At 42.8% G+C, this 16712-nt stretch overlaps 1 protein-coding gene across 1 annotated transcript in view; it reads left to right on the top strand.

The window, feature by feature from the left end:
* The window catches only part of PIK3AP1 (phosphoinositide-3-kinase adaptor protein 1), a 61945-nt gene extending 51940 nt beyond the window's left edge, over positions 1-10005 (top strand). The window contains exons 15-17 of the mRNA XM_089510823.1: positions 4143-4213; positions 5025-5140; positions 9249-10005. Coding sequence (XP_089366949.1) covers positions 4143-4213; positions 5025-5140; positions 9249-9315 — 254 coding nt within the window. The 3' untranslated portion in view covers positions 9316-10005. The remainder of the gene's footprint in view (positions 1-4142; positions 4214-5024; positions 5141-9248) is intronic.
* Positions 10006-16712: the final 6707 nt, after the last annotated feature.

Raw genomic sequence — 16712 nt, 5'->3', positions numbered from 1 at the left:
TCCAGTGGTGCTGGAGTTTTTGATGGCGCTTTTGGAGGAAGGGCTGTCCCTCACATCCATCAAAGGCTACCTTTCTGCCATTTGTGCTAAATATCAGTTTGGGGGGAGGGTGTCTTTCTTTAAGGATCCCTTGGTGAAGGGCTTTTTGAAGGGTTGTGCCAACCTATATCCTCCTGTGTCGGTACCAACACCGGCTTGGAGTTTGGAGTCGGTACTGTCCGCTCTCCAATCCAAGCCCTTTGAACCCATGGCCACAGCGGACTTGAGACTGTTGACTTGGAAAACCGCTTTCCTTGTGGCCATCACCTCTGCCCGTCGTGCGGGCGAACTCTGTGCCTTACGGAGGGACCAACCATTCCTGAGGTTCCACAAGGACAAGGTGGTCCTCCGTATGGACATCACCTTCTTGCCGAAGGTGGTGTCTGCTTTCCACATGTGCCAGGACATTGTGTTGCCCACTCTAGCATCCGATCCGACGTCTGATGAGGAGCGACGCCTGCATTCCCTTGATGTCAGGAGGGCGCTGGCGTTTTACCTGGACAGAACTGCTGCCTCCAGCCGGTCCGAGAGACTCTTTCAATGCTACTCGGAACCGAAGAAGGGGTTGCCCGTGTCTACGCAGAGGTTCTCCAAATGGGTGGCTAGTACCATCCACCTCTGCTATGAACTGCTGGGCAAACCTCTCCCTGGCAGGGTTCGGTCACATTCCACAAGAGCTGTGGCGGCATCCTCAGCATTCCTGTCTGGGATTCCTTTGGAGGATGTCTGTAAGGCTGCTGTCTGGTCCCAACCCCTCACCTTTATTAAGCATTACAGGTTGGACACCAGGGCCATCCGAGACGCAGCTTTCGGGAGGGCTGTGTTGGTCTCGGGGTTGCATTGATTGCACTACTGATGTATTTGTGTTATACAGTTTACACTGTTTATACTGTTGAATGTTGATTTGCACAAGTCTTATGGGATCGGTCTTGCATGACCTCTGTTCCCTTCTCAGGTTCAGCAAACTTATTGCTATTTTATCTGTGCATGAACAAAAGACTGACTCTTTATGGTTCAAGGTGTTTATTTGTAATAAATATACCTTTGGTTTACCATAGCTTTGGTCTCAGGACACTCCCTCCGCCACATACCTAAGCTTGTCAGTCTAAACCCATTTGTATGATTCGCAGAGACCACGAAGAAGAAGGACAGGTTGCTTACCTGTAACAGTATTTCTTCGAGTGGTCATCTGCGAATACATACAAATCCCACCCGTCCATCCCCTCAGTGTCCTGCTCTCATTGGCTCTCTTCCTTCGCCTGCTTGGCGGAAAAATTGCGGAACTGGGGAAAGAGCAGGAAGGCAGGGGCCTTATAACGGGTGGGCGGAGTTACCGCCAAAAAGTTTCAATATGTTGCAGAATAAACTCTGCCCAGTGATTCCAGTAGGTTCCGAACAGCACTGCGCAGGCGCAGTGAAACCCATTTGTATGTATTCGCAGATGACCACTCGAAGAAATACTGTTACAGGTAAGCAACCTGTCCTTCTCCTCCATACCTTATTTGGAGCTGTCAATCAATAGTACGTCAGAATGACGTAACGTTAATCCGGAATATTTGGAAGCGATTTATCTTTTGGCATCGTTTCCATTTCATTGACTGTTTGTGAATTTAGCGAATTTAGGAAAGCGAATTTAGTAGGAAACCCAAGCTCTTTCCAGAGGAACTATGGGATAGGTTTTGCATGACAGCATCCCCTCTTCATGTCTCCCAAAAGACAGCCAGGGAGAATCCCTTCAGAGAGCACAGAGATCAATGGGGGAGGCTTCTGGCAAAGCGAATTTAAGAAACCCAAGCTCTTTCCAGAGGAACTGTGGGATAGGTTTTGCATGACAGCATCCCCTCTTCATGTCTCCCAAAAGACAGCCAGGGAGAATCCCTTCAGAGAGTACAGAGATCAATGAAGGAGGCTGCTGGAAAAGCAGGGAGGGATCACTCTTCCCAAAGATTCTCTTTCCAGGGTTGGAGGAGAAGGAAGATTCCGTTTGAGAAAGGGAGGGAGAAAGGCTCTACCCCCCCCCCCCATTGATCAGAGCCCTTCCTTGCCTGGGCGAGATCAGATGCCTCCTCGCGAGGAGCCTTCCCTTCCCTGCCTGGGCGAGATCAGATGTCTCCTCGCGAGGAGCCTTCCCTTCCCTGCCTGGGCGAGATCAGATGCCTCCTCGCGAGGAGCCTTCCCTTCCCTGCCTGGGCGAGATCAGATGCCTCCTCGCGAGGAACCTTCCCTTCCCTGCCTGGGTGAGATCAGAGCCCAAGCGGGCAGGGAATGCCTCTTGGAGAGGAGCCTTCCCTTCCTGCCTCTCCTCCGTTAGAAATGGGCTCTCCCCACACAGAGGGGAGGTTGCAATCCACCGCCGGGACTTCAGGCGCTTAAAGCGCTGAAGAGATTAAGCACCTGTAAACCATTAAAATAAAAAATAAAAATAATCCTTATCTCTTATTGAAAGACCACAGCGGACAAAGGGGTGAGGGAAGCAAAAATGGCAACAGCCATGACAGATGGGGACAGAAAGGGCAACTCCCCCAAGGCCAGCCCCATCGCAGTCCGCTCCTCCCATCCATCTAACACGATTCAAAGGCTGTCGTTCCTATTTAAATACTCAAGTTCCTAACTCGAATCAATGGAAAAATGTAGGTCGGACCCTAGTGTTTTTTTAACACGCGTTAAATGAGGAAAGCTCGATTTAAATTTCTATCCCGCTCTACGATTCGATTTGTAGTGGGGACGATTGCGGGTTGCTCTAGAACCGTTCTAGGTTTAAATCGGATCCTAATAGGAACGCCACTCCTTGGATTCGATTCAGAACGCGGGGTTTCACCTAGTGGGAACAACCCCGAACTCAGTTTGTAGCAACTGAAGTAAGAGAAGACAAATGGGGAAGTGTGAGGAAGCATGATAAACCAAGACATTTTAAAAGCAGCTGAAAATTTGGGAGGATCAAGGAAGGGAGAACTAGCAATTTTTTCTTGTTCAACCTGCATAAAATTGTGGTATTTTCCAATTTGATAGAGGTGTTTTTAAGTATGTAGTTGTGTATTTTTGTATTATATTTGAATTGATCTATCTGTTAAATGTACTATTATGTGTTTTAGAATTATAGAATCCTAGAGTTCAAAGAAGCCCCATAGGCCACTGAGGCCAATGTTCAGTGCTGGAATTCCAGTTAGAGCATTCATAGCAGGCAGCTGTTGAGCCTCTTTTGGAAGATGTCCAGAGAAAATTCTCTTCAGTACAGAGACATTTTTAAAGTGTCTGTTCCTCCCAGGAGATGGCAAACTGGGGTGATGGGCATAGTGCAAAATGATGGGAGAGTTTCCTCCAATTTAAGAATAGTAGAACTCAACGGTGGTTTTAGAGCTTGGTGTGGGGACTGACAGATGGATTCTCAAAAGGAAAATTAAATGTGTGGGTCTCGTTTCTAAAATTTTTGAGAAACTCCAATGATAACTATGGCGCGTTACAGACCACCCCTTTGGGACGGCCTGTAGTCGCACCGTTCCCCGCCGGATCGGGGCCTCAGTGGCCAGAGCGGCAGCTGCTGAGGCCCCGATCCGCCGCTTTCCGGGCTGCGGGGAAGCGGCAAAAGGCCCCTTTCCCGCAGCCTGGAAAGGGGTGTCCTTGGGGCTTCAAGCCCCAAGGACACCCCGCGGTGGCGGGGAGAAGGAGAAAGGGGCCGTTTGGCCCCTTTCTCCTTTGCTCCGCTGGGTGCAGCTGTGTGAAGGCTACGCCCAGCAGACCAAACGAGGAAGGAGCTCCGAAACAGAGTTCCTTCCGGGGTCGCGGAAAGGGCGCCCTATGCGCCCTGCCGCGACCCCAATACATCACAACCGCTCCGCCTTGTTTGGAGGCAGCGCGGTCATCACGTATTGATGACGGTGGCCATGTGGAACGGCTGCTGCCATTTTGTGTGCGCACAGCACACACTAGGGTTAGGGCGGTGCGGAAGCACCGCCCCGCCTTAACCTTAGTACTCGCTCTGCGCGTACTTTTTAGCCCGTGTGTAACGGGCCTTAGTTTGTTTTCTTCTCTGTAATAAAGACAGCACTGAAAAGCACATCAAAAGCAGAAAACATTTTCTATTTTTTCTTTTCTTCTCTTGGCAGGTAGTTCAAGTAATCGCTCCAGTACACGAAGTGTACTGAGTATCAGTAGTGGGATGGATGGAGACAATGAGGTAACTTTCCCATTCTGTACATTTTCTGGCTTGCAAACTTTAACAGCTTTCTAAATGAGTCAGCTGCTAAAAAATACTATTCTAGTGCTGTAAAATGTATAACTAATACCTTCTGTGCTGTAGGCTTAGAATCCAAGATGCTCAGATAGGATGGAACTTAATGAAAGAGCAAAGGAAATAGTGACCTTGTGACAGGAGCTAGAACTGGTGATAGTGTGGTGGCTATGAAAGGCTTTGTTATGGATTTTGAAGGAACTGAGAGACAGAGAAGAACCTTGAGGCTGCAAGAGAGAAGAAGGTATTCTGGCTCTTGCCATTGGGCAGAAAACTGAGGGACAACAAGACGTCCCAAGGAAGAACACTGTCAGCAGGAGAATATGCACCCTGATCCCAAATACCAGCCAGAGAAGAGCAGCTGGAAGGAGCTTCCTTCCTCTCCCACTCATCCTGTGCTTCTTGCTTAAAGGAACTCTCTAATCCCAATGTGAGAAACCAGGGTTTACTGAACTGAAGGAAAGTGTAGTCTGACCTTTGCCATCCCTGTGTTGCATTTTTAACAATTGTAATCAAAATATTGTATTTTAAAGGCATAGTGTAAATATTCAAAACACAGAAAGAAAATATGGCTCCAAATTTCTGTGGCTCCAAATTTCTGCTTGAAGGTAGAAAACAGTTAGTTAAACTAAGTCAATGCAGTTGTTGTTTTTAATTTGCTTAGGTTTTGATAAAGTGGTTATTCTGTTTTCAAGAAAACAGATTAAAATTGTCTGTTTTGGCAGAAATTCACTTCCACATTTATGTCCACATGTAGGATAATGAAATGCCAGAGGTGAAGAGAAATTTCCGCCCTGGGACTCAGCCAGTAGAGAGGCCACCTACCTTACCACCTGGAAGGCCTCCAAGAATACCGCCAAGAGTTGCTAGCAGGTTTATTATTGTTCTTTTTGTTATTAGTAGTAGTCTTATTATGATCACATCATCATTATCATAATCTAATCTAGCCGCATGAAAGAACCAATCTGTATCCTAAGAAGCTTACAATCTAAAATAGATATAAGTAAACTACAGAGGAAGTGGGACAGGAATGGAAAATGGGAGACAATATGTAATTGTTTCACTTACATGCCTTTAGAATTAACAGATTACTACATGCAGTTTTTAAACTGGGAGTACACTGGAAAGGAAGTGGCATTTGCGAAATTCATTGCACGTGTAATGGTTTACTATGGTTCGATTCCCTGCCCAGCCATGGAAATCCACTGGGTGACCTTGAGTGCGTCACACACTTTCAGCCCTAGAAAACCCCATTTTAGGGTCACCATAAGTCAGAAATTACTTGGATGCACACAGCAACAGCAGCAACAACAACAATACTTATATGCAAGCATTGGTGTTAATTAAGTTCATCAGTGTTTTTCTGGTGAAGGCTGTAGATTAGCTGGCCTAAAATTTTCCTTGAATTGCTTGGTTTGTATAAGTCTCTGCTCAGTCACAACAACATTTATAGGTTTTGTCCTTACATATCTAGGGTGTGTTTTGCTAATTTAATTACAATTGGAAGCCAGCAATTGCAAGTAGGTGCTCTGGTGCCCTGGTTAATCTTAAACCATTTATAGCCAGGTTTCCAAGACAAAGCAGAGATTTACAGTCTCTAGGGTAGGTGTGGAACCCCCACACCACCAAATGGCAGGGCAGTTGGGCTTCTGTGTAACAGAAACTTGATATGGATGAAGTTCAATTAAATAAAGACTAGCAAATGAGAAAGGGATGTTTCAGGAAGCAGTAGACTTGAAGGCAGAGGATGGTAGGTAGAAAAATAAGGTCAAAAGAAGTGTGTATGTGTGTAGGAGCAGCAGCGTTCCAAACCTGGGTGTCACCTGGTATGGGGGTCGGACTTGGGTTGGAGCCAAAAGGGCGCATTCCCAATTTCTTGTACCTTGCGTGGTGCTGGGGGAGGGAGAGGGCCTGGATCCCCCTGTCTCTACTGTGCGTAGAGCCTCACACAGAGACAGGGGGATCCAGGCCCCCTCCCTCCCTCCTGGGCAAGGCTTTACTTGCAAGTAGAGCTGTGCATGGTGGGGGGGTGCTCTTTGGGTGTCACCCCCTTCTGTGGTGTCACCCGGTGTGGTCCACAGACCCTGCACCCTCTAGTGATGCTACTGTGTGGGGGTATGAAAAGATAATGACAAAGCTATAGAGGGCTTTGAAAGTAAAAACAGTCAGATGGTCAGAGTTGCTAGATAATAATAGTAATAGATGGAGTTAAATAGGCAAAGATGAACTGGGGAAGAAGAATGTAGGAGAAGATCGAAGTTATCTCTTCTTTGCTTCATTCATAATGGCAACAAGAGTTGTGACAGGAGTGGCAGCCATATCAGTTGAACAAATCCTCAGAGCCAAAACAATTCCATCAGAATAAATAAATTTGTGGGGACTGACAATTTCAATAGATCTCCCGTCCTTGTAGTCTAAATCTTAACAGGAAACTATATGTCCTTGACAAAGAAACAGGTGTGAGATTGTCCACTTTTAGTTTACCATCCAACTGTCCAACAGAGAAAACAGACTAGAGTGCACGTGAACTCAATTTCTGGGCTTAAAACATTTTGGGCAATCTCCATGATTCACTATAGCATCAGTGTAGTATTTGGTTTCTATATTAAACATAGTGTGATGTGAGCTTGTGATAGAGACAGGAGTAATTGTTCAGAATACTCTTGTAAGCTAAAAATAAAAGTTATATTTATAGTTGCAGGAAATCCATCTTGGAATAGGAAAGGAGACAGAAGAAGTTGGCCTATACAGTGGTCCCTCCACATCAGGGATAGGCAATCTGCGGCCCGCGGGCCGGATGAGGCCCGGCGAGGCCTTGGGACCGGCCCCAGCCCGGTCCTGCCGCCGATTGCCACCGGGGCCTTTGGCCTCTCGCGTGCAGGGGCAAAGGGGCAATTGTCTATAGACGCCTCAGAAACATGCATTTATATTAACATTTTTTTAAAATCAGCAAATTTTTTTGTGTGTCCTCCGCTTTTTTAAAAAAAGTGTCCACCATTTGAAAATGTTGTCCTACATTTGTCCTGGTTTATTTATTTATTTATTTATTTATAAAAAATATAATTTAATTATTTATTTTTTGGCTTCGGCCCCCCAGTTGTCTGAGGGACAGTAACCCGGCCCCCGGCTCAAAAAGATTGCCTACCCCTGCTCCACATTCACTGGGGTTAGGAGCACAGGACCCTTGTGAAAGTGGAAAAACCACAAATAAAAAAACTTGTTTTTTTAATAACCTGAGAGAACACTTCTCTAGTAATCTCTAGGTCCTCCAAGACAAGTTTGTGGTTAACATCTGCTATACATTGACTATAGAATTGAACTGGAGGATCTACAAATGCCTAGAGAAGTGTTCTCTCTAGGAATCTCTAGGTATTCCAGCGTGACTTCTGGTGGACATTAATCATAGAGTCACTCTGGAGGATCTAGAGATTCCTAGAGAGAACACTTCTCTAGGCATTTGTAGGTCTTTCAGTGTAATTCTGTGGTCAGTCTATGTTGACCACAAAATTGTACTGGAGGACCTAGAGATTCCTAGAGGGAACATGTTAATCAAATCTGCAAAACTCAAAGCTGCAAATGTGGAGGGTCGATAGTACTTGGTTACAAGAATCCATAAAAGCTGGCCTTCATGTGTGGAGGTAAATTAGCAGCCATTATTGGGGTTGGAACCCCATGGTAACTCCCTTCCCAAATAAAGGGAACAAAAGGATTAACTAACTTTTTGTCCCCCCTCTCCCCCAATAATCTTAACTAACTTTTTGAAGAAGGGGTAGGTGACCTCTAGCAAGTAAGAATGAAGGAAAGGCCTTGGATACATAAGGTGCATCTACACTGTGCAGAAATAATGCAGTTTGACACCACTTTTAACTGCCCTGACTCCATCCTACAGAATTATGGGGTTTGTGGTTTTGTGAGGCACCAGCCTCTTTGGCAGAGAAAGTTAAAGACCTTGTAAAACTATAAATCCCAGTATTCCATAGGATGGAGCTACAGCACTTAGAATGGTGACAAACTGCATTATTTCTATAGTGTACATGCAGCCCAACTTTCCCTCTTAATTGCTCTTCCACTAATCAGTTTATGCAAGCATTCAGGTCTCTTTGCTTCCAATAGCCAGGAAGACCTGAACTGCCTCAGAAAAAAACAAACCCCAGGGATAGAAATTCAAGATTCCTGGCATGTTCTTCCTAGGGATCCTGAACTTAGCTCAAATACCTTCTCCTTCAGTTCATGCTCTTTTTACAAATATTGTTGTGGAACATGACTGCATAAGACTGGCAGCTACTTTTTCTTTGGGACTGGAGTTTGTCATGTTTATAAACTTTTTTTAACCGCTTCCTAGAACACTGTTAGGTTTATCAGTAGGCTATCTGTTTTACTAAGAAATAAATGAATCTGCACAGATAAAAAGTAAAATACAAAACACTGTTGAACATGCACCCCTCTCCTTCAGATTTATTCTATAAATCATCTTTCTGTAAAGTGCAACCTTCATTTTCATTCCAATCAGAAAATGTATTTGCTCATATTCATTGCAGGTTTACCTCTCTTTGTTGTACCTTTTGCCTATTTCCTTGTCATAGTCAACCTATTTAAAAATTTCCTGTTACATTTTAGACTGCAAGGAGTGAAGACTGATTAAAGGTAGAGGGGTCTGTTTTTTCTATTTGGACTAATATGCAAATCAAAGGTGAACAAAGTCTATGATGTTGCACTGCAGCATTCCTCACCATTGTCTGTGTTGGCTATGGCTGCTGGGATCTGCAGTCCGACACCTTGGCAAGCTGTGTGATTCCTATACCTGAGGTAGGTTTGTGATAATATAAAAGCAACAATAATAGCTTGATATCATGTATATGTTTTTGTCATGTGCAACTCAACAATGAAACTAAAATAATATATTGTTTTTCTGCACATAAAGACATATTGTATAGTTTTGAAATCTATTCTGACTCGTGACTTTTCAAATATTTTCTTGCAGGGCTCCAAGCAGTGACAGCTTCCATGCTCCACCTGTGCCCCCAAGAGGTCGTGAAATGCCACGCTAAATCTTGATAATCATAAAATGTAAATATGGGAATTATGACTTTGATTCATAACAATGACTTTTAAATGGCTGTTATACAAGTCTCTTCAACATATGGTCTCTGTTCCCTCAGTGAAATTAATAATTTTGGCACAGCCAGTTACTTAAAACAGAGCCAAGGCTGAAAGGAGTAAAAATTGGAGTCCTCCAACAGAAGTGGCTTTCCAGTACAAATAAACTGGTTACAGCACAAAAAAACACCGATGGAACTTACTGGAAAATGTCTTCATTTTTCCAAGTACAGTAATGTCAGACCAAAGGTACCTTGATCATGTACTCAGTCATCTCTTTCAAAATCAAAATGGCATACATACAAGCAGAACATCTTCTATGTTCATCAACAAAAGAGACAGAAAACTGTGGATAATGAAAACAGCATTTTCATGGTTCAGTGACAGCTAGAACACCATGCCCTGAATATTGGAGTAACTGCACTGAAATAGAATCATAGAATCATAGAATTGGAAGAGACCGCAGGGGCCATCCAGTCCAACCCCCTGCCATGCAGGAAATCCAAATCAAAGCATCCCCAACTGATGGCCATCCAGCCTCTGCTTAAAGACCTCCAAGGAAGGAGAATCCACTACACTCCGAGGAAGTGTGTTCCACTGTCGAACAGCCCTTACTGTCAGGAAGTTCTTCCTAATGTTGAGGTGGAATCTCTTTTCCTGTAGCTTGCATCCATTGTTCCGAGTCCTGTTCTCTGGAGCAGCAGAAAACAAGCTTGCTCCCTCCTCAATATCACATCCTTTCAAATATTTAAACAGGGCTATCATATCACCTCTTAACCTTCTCTTCTCCAGGCTAAACATCCCCAGCTCCTTAAGTCGTTCCTCATAGGGCAAGGTTTCCAGACCTTTCACCATTTTAGTCGCCCTCCTTTGGACAAGCTCCAGTTTCTCAATGTCCTTTTTGAATTGTGGTGCCCAGAACTGGACACAATATTCCAGGTGGGGCCATATGCTTTTGGTAATAATTCTGAATGTCAGATTGGTCAGCTGACACCTGCAGTTTCTTTTTTGGTAACATAGTACAGAAAGATTGAGCAGTGTTTCCCAAGATAAGTCCTACATGTGAAAATATAAGATCTGTGCAGAATTCATTGGGTCAGTAAAAGTCGACATATTATGATAATCTGTGAAAGATTTCCTAGATATGCATATATAGAAATCCATGTTCTGCACTGTTGGTGACCATCCATGAAATGTATGAACAAAGGTTCAACTTAAACCTAGTTTTTACAAGCTCTGCATTCCTTTCTGCAAGAAGGATATAGTAGCCAGGACAGAAGTAAATGAGAACTAGTAGGCCTTAAGGTGTCATTTTCAAACTGTAGAGTGCACCTCTGTGGGAAACAAATGACACCTGAAGAGATGAGCATGAAATTACAATGGGAGAAAAGCCTCAGGCAGCAGAGAAATTTTTCTTCCCCCTACTCCTGTTCTAACAAGTGGCATCACAAGGGTTTGCATCATCCAGTGCAGTAACTCACAGTCTCTCTCTCTCTCTCTCTCTCTCTAACACACACACACACCATTAACCTCCTCCCATTCCACATCACATAGAATCCTTAGTAATGTTTTTTTTAATGAATGTTACTCATAAATCATAATTTCCATATATCACTGAATGTAATGGTAATAAATCTGAAAAACAACTAGAAAAAATAAAATTATATCTTTAAATTACAATATCATATGCACAGCCCAAATGTGTTTACATGTACATAGTTAAAATTTTTGGTAAAATGTGATGTTTTTAAAGAAATTTGAAAAAGATTTTTAAAATTATTTTTTTTGAGTGTTTATCAATGTTTTATTTTTGAAAAGTAAACCAATACAAGAACTATGAAAGAGAAATCTAACTCATGCTGAAGAGAAGTTTTTCCCCTCTTAAACATTTAAGAACAGAAGCCAAAAAGTGAGGAAGGTGGGGGCCAGTTCAGAATCCCCCTAAACACAACGTGACTAGCTAGAAACAGCAGCCTTCTCAAATGGTTGGGTTTTTTTGGTTCCAAGGTTGAGTTAGGTGGTTACTTCTTTGACTCTGTGAAAAGTTCCCATGTATAATGAATTCCACTTCGTTGACTTGCACCTCTTAACTTTTTTGCACGATCGGCAAAACATTAGGTTAGAATTATTCACTTTACCACAGAAGGTGCAGGTCCAAGGTTCATAGCCTCTCTTGATCTTGTCTGGTTTTTCTTTGTTTTCACCTGAAGCATATTCACCAAAATCATCCAACAATTCAGGCAAAGAATTCTCCTTCTTTTTCTCAAAATCTATTATCCGCTCCGTAAGCATGAGAATGTGCTGGTCTTTCGTTTCCACCTGCTCAGTAAGTGCCTAGATCGCAAGCTGATCATTCTTCACCTTCTGTTTATATCTCTCACAAGTATCCTTGAGGGCATCATAACGAATTTTCCAGATACCGCAATTTGTACAGCTAGCTGCATCCACATTGAAAACCTCTTTCCTGGGCCCAGAAAAAGTCAATCTGGAGATTTTGGAGGTGTTGAGAGCCACAAAAACATCCTTCCTTCGGCCGCCCTCCGATCCAGCGCCGTCCTTCCTTCCTTCTTTCTCCGGGGAAGCATCCAGGTAGCCTTACCCTTTATGGTAATTATGTATATATGGATGTATTTTAACCTGTTGTACGCCGCTTTGATTGCCTGGCAAAAAGTGGGATAGAAATAAAATTATTATTATTATTATTATTATTATTATTATTATTATTACTACCCTCCTCGCTGCTTTGGGTGGCCGTGGTTTGTTCCAGTAACCAAAACCGCAGCATGGAGGCCCACAATATCCTCAGTCCCTGAATCCACATCTAGCCCACTAAAATTATTTTTAAATTGAATTTTAAATTAGAAAAAAAACACCTGGAGCCTCTCCTTTCTCCTCTCACTGAGCCTTGTCCTACTGACACCATCTCTTCAGCATTTTAAAGGGAGGCAGAGAAAAGAGAAAGCTTCAGAAAAAACTCGCATCTCTGAAAATAATGAAATTATCTGGATGTACTGTACCCCAGAATTTAGTTTATGTAAGCACTTCAGCAACAAAAAACATGAGAAATTGTGACAAAACATTACTTTTGACTGTGGTAATATTTTACTCATCTCGTACAACTAGTTCAACCTTAACTGCTTCGTATCTTATAATGTAATACATGGTATGTCTAAATTGGATTACTGTTACTATCTTCACTGTAGTCATGAAGATGACAACTTGTTGAACTGTCTTATAAGAATGAAAGGTCAGTTTTATGTCAGCCTTCTAATGGCTTCCCTGAAGACTGTAGAAGTCTCTCCTAGTTATCCATCTTGCTACTAGCAGTTATCAACCATCACTGTTACAGAATATCCCATTGCATGCTATTTTATCAGAAAGAAAACAAGCTATATCTGCTTTATTTTCACCCACACCAGTGAACTGACCTCCTCTCTGCAGTATGTGCCCCCCAGCTCCATCAACCAGACCCATTCACTTGGACTGTGTGACACATTTTGTAAAATAGACAGTGAAAATGACGCCCACTGTGGCAGTATTTTTACCATGCAAAGCAGAAGATAAATATCATACTCATCAAATGCCAGACATTCCTATGCATGACCTCTGATGCACAGTATCTATTTTAGTCATAAGAATGTGAATAAAGTCAATGTTTGACATGCTGTTCATCTGTCCTCCAAGATTCACGCATGACAGGTGGAGGGGGATAGCTCATGCTCTCTAGGTCAAAGAAGCTCCAAGCATTTAAGGGGCATTTTCCCAGCCCCAAGATAGTTTAGGAGACGCACCAGACCCATCAAATTATAAAGAAAATGACCATAATTGGAATGTGGAAATAGAGGGGTATAACCTTTTTAAGAGAAATAGGCCAAACAGGAAAGGAGGAGGAATAGCCTTTTACGTCAGGGACATTTACACCAGTGAAGAGATCCAGAACATCAGTACTGGAAGTCAGATGGAGAGCATCTGGATAAAAATTAAAGGGGAGGGAAACAACAAGGATGTTATTGTGGGAATCTACTACACACCCCCAAGTGAGATGGAGAAATTGGATGATGCCTTTCTAGAACAGATGACCACACATTCAGAAAGGAGAGATGTAGTAGTGATGGGTGACTTCAACTATCCTGATATTTGCTGGAAGTCAAACTCAGCCAAATCCTCGTGGTCTAGCAAATTCCTCACTTGCCTTGGAGACAAATTCATTGTCCAAAAGGTGGAAGAGGCAACAAGGGGATCAGCTATTTTACATCTGATCCTAACCAACAGGGACTACTTGGTTAATGGGGTGCAAGTGGTGGGATTCTTAGGTGGAACTGATCATGTTCTCTTGGAGTTTGTTGTACAGTGGAAAGGAGAAGCCAGTCATAGTCAGACATGCCTTCTAGACTTTAGGAGAGTTGATTTCAGTAAGAGAAGTATTGAGGGTGATCCCATGGTCAGAGATCCTAAAAGAGAAGGGAGTTGAAGATGGATGGGAGTTTCTCAAAAGGGGGATACTGAAGGCACAATTTGAAACAGTTCCAATGAGGAACATAAATGGGAGGTGTCTCAAAAAACCAGGATGGATGACTAAGGAACTTTCAACTGAGCTAACTTTTAAATGGGACATGTATAAGTATTGGAAAAAGGGGGGAATCACCAAAGGGGAATTCAAACAAAAAGCTAGCCTGTGTGGGGATAAAGTTATAAAAGCTAAAGCGCAGAATGAACTCAGGCTTGCTAGAGAGGTTAAGAACAATTAAAAGGGCTTTTTTGGATATGTCCGCAGCAAAAGGGGAAAAAAGGAAACGGTAGGGCCACTGTGTGGAGAAGATGGCAAAATGCTAACAGAAGACAGAGAAAAGGCAGAATTACTCAACACTTTCTTTGACTGTGTTCTCTTGCTCTTCTTTTGGAAGTAAACCAAAGGCATTGACAAAACTGTCCTCCATTTGGAGTAGGCTGGATTGGCTCTCACACTCAAGTTTCTTCTGAATCAGATCTTTAGTGGCTCTTGAATCAGCAAATAAAGGTTTGATTCTTTCTTCACGAAAGACTCTGATGGGAAAGATTTGGTATTGGGCTAAATAAGCCTTCATTCTAAGTAGCATCAATGGGATATGGTTGAATGTTTGAAGGACAACAGGATCCACTTTTGGGTTGGATACCCTGGGAGCCGTTCTACAGAGTCTATATCTATCTGGCCTCTGTGTTCTCAGAAAAGGAAAGGATGCTCAACCTGAGGAAAATGGAGCAGAGGACAGAATAGGGGAATTTCAGCACAGAATAAGTAAAGAGATAGTACAGGAATACCTGTTTAACCTAAATGAATATAAGTCTCCAGGACCAGATGAGCTACATCCAAAGAACTGGCAAATGTAATTTCAGAGCCATTGGCAATCATATTTGAAAACTCTTGGAGAACAGAAGTCCCAGCAGACTGGAGGAGGGCAAACATTGCCCCCATCTTCAAAAAAAGGGGGAAAAGAGGATCCCAACAATTATCGTCCAGTTAGTCTGACATCAATACCAGGAAAGATTCTGGAGCAGATCATTAAACAGAGAGTCTGTGAACATCTAGAAGGCACTTCCATAATCATGAAAAGTCAACACAGGTTTCAGAGAAAGAAATCATGCCAGACAAACCTGATCTCTTTCTTTGATAAAAATACCAGCTTGGTAGATGAAGGGAGACTTACTGAGCCCAATATGGGAGGATGAAAAGTTGAAATGGTTCTTGATAAAATAAGTATTTTAAAATGTATTATATATATAACCTGATGTTTATATGATATGTATAATATTGATAAACAGGTAGTAAGTATAATAACTGAGATTTCATTGGGAATGAATGAATGAATGAATGAATGAGACTTTATTTATATACCGCCGTTCCTTCGATCACGGCGGTTTACAACATAGTAAAAATACAAAGTACAAAGATACCAGATATAAAATATACCAACAACAATCCCTCATATTAAAAACAGTACAATACATCGATTAAAATCCATCATTCAGTCATTCTGTGTGTCAATGAATGTTAAAAGGAGGAATCTGTGCTGAACAGACTCACAAACCAGCCAATCAGAAGCCAGAGGCCATAAGCCAATCAGATGCTGGCTGGGGAATTTGAAAATTTCATGTGGCAGTTGGTTTTGTCAGTTGGGGTTTTGACAGTTAGGATGAGTTGGCTGGGAGTTTTGACAGTTGGGGGAAGTTGGAAGCCTTAAGAGAGAATGTTTTATTAAGTCCAGAGAGGGATAATCTTTGGAAAGCGTTGAGAATTGAGGGACTCAGAGATAACGCAACTCTAGGAAGGGAGTTTTGGGGTTATTAGGATCCTGAGGGATTTTATAGTCTGAGTGGCTGACTTTGGTTTCCTACTGAGAGAGAGAGTAGGGAGATACCTTTAACTAAATTGTCAAGTAAAGATACAATAACACCTGTACATCAAAGATACTTAATATACTTCTGTTATTCAAATAAACTTATTCTTGGGTTTTTGTGGGTTTTTTTTTAATCCACTTGGCTAGTGTAGTTAGAACAAGACACACTGCTTTTCTTTAAAACCTTAGGGCAGTGATGGTGAACCTTTTAGAGGCCAAGTGCCCAAACTGTAACCCAAATCCCACTTATTTATTGCAAAGTGCCATGTCCCTCTGGCTTTCTAGTAACAAACTGTGGCAAACTCTGTGCTGGGGCGACGGCACATGTGCCCACAGAGAGGGCTCTGAGTGCCACCTCTGGCACGCGTGCCATTGGTTCGCCATCACTGCCTTAGGGTGTGGGACATCATACTAATGAACAGTGTGGGTCCTTCACATTGGTGGCAGTTAGTGTGTGCGTCACATAAATTGGTGGCAAGGGTAGAGATAACAAAATCCCAAGAGTTGCAACAATATTAAGGAGTAGTTGAGTGACTGGGGGTCACTGTGACTTGTCATATAAATTTGGTAGGCAGCATCGGGATACGTAAAATCCAGTGGCTGGAAGTGTGATTAGAAGTGTGCCCTGGTGTTACAGGGTTCTGAGTTCGAGTTACCAGAAACCCAAGATTTGATCTGAACTTAGAAAGTAAAAAGTTCAACAGTTAAAATAAAGAGGCATAAGTCAGTGAGGGTAATCTCTGAGGTAATGGTCAAGGGTATTGTGTAAGAGATTACCTGGAAACTGACCATGCTGGATAAGAGAGTTAATACCAGTCCCTAAGGTAATTTGCTGAGGTAAATTGTAGGGGACTGTAGAAAGGAAAGTTACAGTTTTAGAGCGCCGGGATTCGACAAATCTACTGGCCAGAAGTGTGCTTTCATTGTAGGGGTCTGAGTGCGAATTACCAGACACCCAATATTGTATTTAAATT

The sequence above is a fragment of the Sceloporus occidentalis genome, unplaced genomic scaffold, assembly GCF_023333645.1.
Source record: "Sceloporus occidentalis isolate IW3139 unplaced genomic scaffold, rSceOcc1.0.p SCAF_2, whole genome shotgun sequence".
Classification (NCBI taxonomy): Eukaryota; Metazoa; Chordata; class Lepidosauria; order Squamata; family Phrynosomatidae; genus Sceloporus; species Sceloporus occidentalis.
This window is presented reverse-complemented; position numbering and strand designations above follow the sequence as displayed.